The sequence below is a fragment of the Anopheles maculipalpis genome, chromosome 2RL (genome assembly GCF_943734695.1).
Source record: "Anopheles maculipalpis chromosome 2RL, idAnoMacuDA_375_x, whole genome shotgun sequence".
NCBI classification, from domain to species: Eukaryota; Metazoa; Arthropoda; class Insecta; order Diptera; family Culicidae; genus Anopheles; species Anopheles maculipalpis.
The window spans coordinates 52059498-52061884 of NC_064871.1; the positions used below are offsets into that span (position 1 = coordinate 52059498).

At 49.7% G+C, this 2387-nt stretch overlaps 1 protein-coding gene across 1 annotated transcript; it reads left to right on the forward strand.

Moving 5' to 3' along the window:
- Nucleotides 1-259: 259 nt before the first annotated feature.
- On the forward strand, nucleotides 260-1797 carry LOC126558624 (cyclin-dependent kinase 20). Its single transcript, XM_050214669.1, has 3 exons — nucleotides 260-463; nucleotides 577-1245; nucleotides 1713-1797. The coding sequence occupies exons 1-3, from the start codon at nucleotides 260-262 to the stop codon at nucleotides 1758-1760; spliced, it is 921 nt and encodes a 306-aa protein (XP_050070626.1). The 3' UTR covers nucleotides 1761-1797.
- The last annotated feature ends 590 nt before the right edge of the window (nucleotides 1798-2387 follow it).

Here is a 2387-nt window from a genome sequence, read left to right on the forward strand (position 1 = left end):
ACACTAATTAAAAGTAAACATCCTGGGTGACAGACCTTTCGGTGAGTGTGAGGGCAACACACCAGCAGCGGCAGTGAAGTGGAAACGCAACCATCGAATCTTCCTCGATCGGGTGAATCGGGTGGTGTGTGGTCCACAAGGCTGGCAGTGGTGTAAAAGCCGCAATCTTGGGCCTTTTTCCTTAGCAACAGAGAAAGAAAAACAATCGCATCAGACTTCCGCCGTAATCTGACTGTGTGCGGCATCATTGCCAACAACAATGGACGATTATATGCCGTCCCGCTATCAGCTGCTCGGCAGAATCGGCGAAGGAGTGCACGGTGTCGTCGTAAAAGCGCGGGACCTGCAGTGTGATGACAAGATGGTGGCCATCAAAAAGCTATCGCTGCGGACAAAGTTTGGGGTGATATCGCTAAACACAGTCCGGGAGATCCGTGCCCTGCAGCACTGCCGATGTGACAATGTGCGTAAAACGTAAACACACAAGCAACAAAAAAAAAGGCGCTAGGCGCGCCATTTTATTGGTTGTTTTGATTCTGGTACAGTTTTAACGCTTTCCGTTTATCTCATTCGCAGGTGTTGGAGTTGCTCGATATGTATCCCGATCTGGCCGGTATTTCATTGGTGTTCGAGTACATGCCACACACACTGTACAGCAAGCTTAAAGACGAAGAAAATCCCTTATCCCGGGCAACCGTACGGCGTTACACGGGTATGCTGCTGAAAGGGCTTGCCTACCTGCACGGCATGCGCTTGATGCATCGCGATATTAAGCCGGCCAACCTGCTCATCGATCGGCACGATGTACTCAAAATAGCCGACTTCGGGTTGGCCCGCATCTACACCGAATCGAATGGACAGCAACCGGCCAAGACCTATTCACCTCAGGTTGCCACCCGATGGTACCGTGCGCCCGAAATTTTGTGGGGCTGCCAACGGTACGGTCCCTCGATAGATCTGTGGGCTAGCGGAGCCGTGTATGCCGAGATGCTTCGGGGCGTTCCGCTGTTTGCAGGTGCCACCGACATCGAGCAGCTGGCGCTTGTTGTCCGTACGCTCGGCACACCAAACCAGAAGGATTGGCCCGAAGTGCGAAGCCTTCCGGATTATAACAAAATCCGCTTTCCGAATGCGCGCGGCGAACGATGGGAGGACATCTTTCCGAGCTGTACCACTCGCGACGAGATCAACCTGGTCGATGGGCTGGTGAGGTATAATCCTGCTAAGCGTCTCACGGCAGAAGAGGTAGGTATTTTAACCTTTTGTGTGTGTTTCCGGTCGTTCCACAGCTATAGTCCTTCCTGTTTTACATCCTTGTGAAGATTCTTTATTCTGCCTCCACCGGCAACTCCCCAAACTGGCCGGCTCGTGAAAGAGCAATGATGCATTGCAGGGAGCAACATTTCAAAATCATACTTCTCTGAATATCTCTTCTGAGACTGATTCTGGCATCAGTACTTGTAAAGTCCACGTTACTAGTCTTCTCTCACTCTCACTTTGTGCCAGTACACTTTTATTTGTCTTTTCCCATAATCTTTATACTCATTCATTGGCCAACCGTTTCCTTCTTCCTATTTTGCTTTGTCCTTATCTTGCTGACCTACCGTTGATCCCTCTCCACTCAGCTACTCTGGGCCTTTAACTATCACCCACGTATTTCATTCGCTTTATTCCCGTTTGCATGCTTTTCACTGATTATGTACGGTACGTAGGCTTTACTTCATCCCTACTTCACTGACGCAGCGGCGAGTGAAAATTAATTCGCAACAGGCATTCTGCATCCTGCCGGCCTCGCACACCATCAACGCTCCCTGGACATGCAGGATTTTAAACCCTCAGAAAATGCTGGTCCTTCAGGGAGAATGGATAAAAGCAGCAAAATCCCGACAATTTCTATTCCAACGTTCCGCTGGAGACAACGGAACAGCAAGTTGAATTTCCGGAGGCGATTCTGAAGTCCTAAGCGTAGGAGCTTTTTACTCGGTGCCAGCTGTGCAATGTAATGGGACGCAGCACACGCAATGTGGAGACCCCGTGTGTACCGAGAATCCGTGCGTCAGTGGAGCCTCATCAGGCACCGAGAAACAATAGGCAGGCAGGCTCATGTAAAGGAGGGAAGAAAAAACAAAAACAAATAATACGAAACTCAAAGATAGCACACTCGGGTGCGTCCGTGTTCCGGGGGCACAGTTCGCGCTAGTTGGGACACTGTCTACCAGCAACACCGAGGCAAGCGTTCTTAGCTTCATGCAATCGGTTCAGCTTCAACGCTCTTTCCATTAGTTTTTTTTTTTTTTTTTGTACTTTGTTGGTGCTCCTAACGCAGACAGTGAACCATTAAACGACAATGAACTTTCTCTCACTCTGTTGCTCCCAATTACTTGAGG

Excerpts from the sequence above, each read along its gene's own strand:
- LOC126558624 (XM_050214669.1), top strand. The coding sequence starts at position 260 with ATGGACGATTATATGCCGTCCCGCTATCAGCTGCTCGGCAGAATCGGC. Across the intron at positions 464-576 it reads AGCACTGCCGATGTGACAAT|GTGTTGGAGTTGCTCGATAT; the intron begins GTGCGTAAAACG and ends TCTCATTCGCAG. Across the intron at positions 1,246-1,712 it reads AGCGTCTCACGGCAGAAGAG|GCTTTACTTCATCCCTACTT; the intron begins GTAGGTATTTTA and ends TACGGTACGTAG.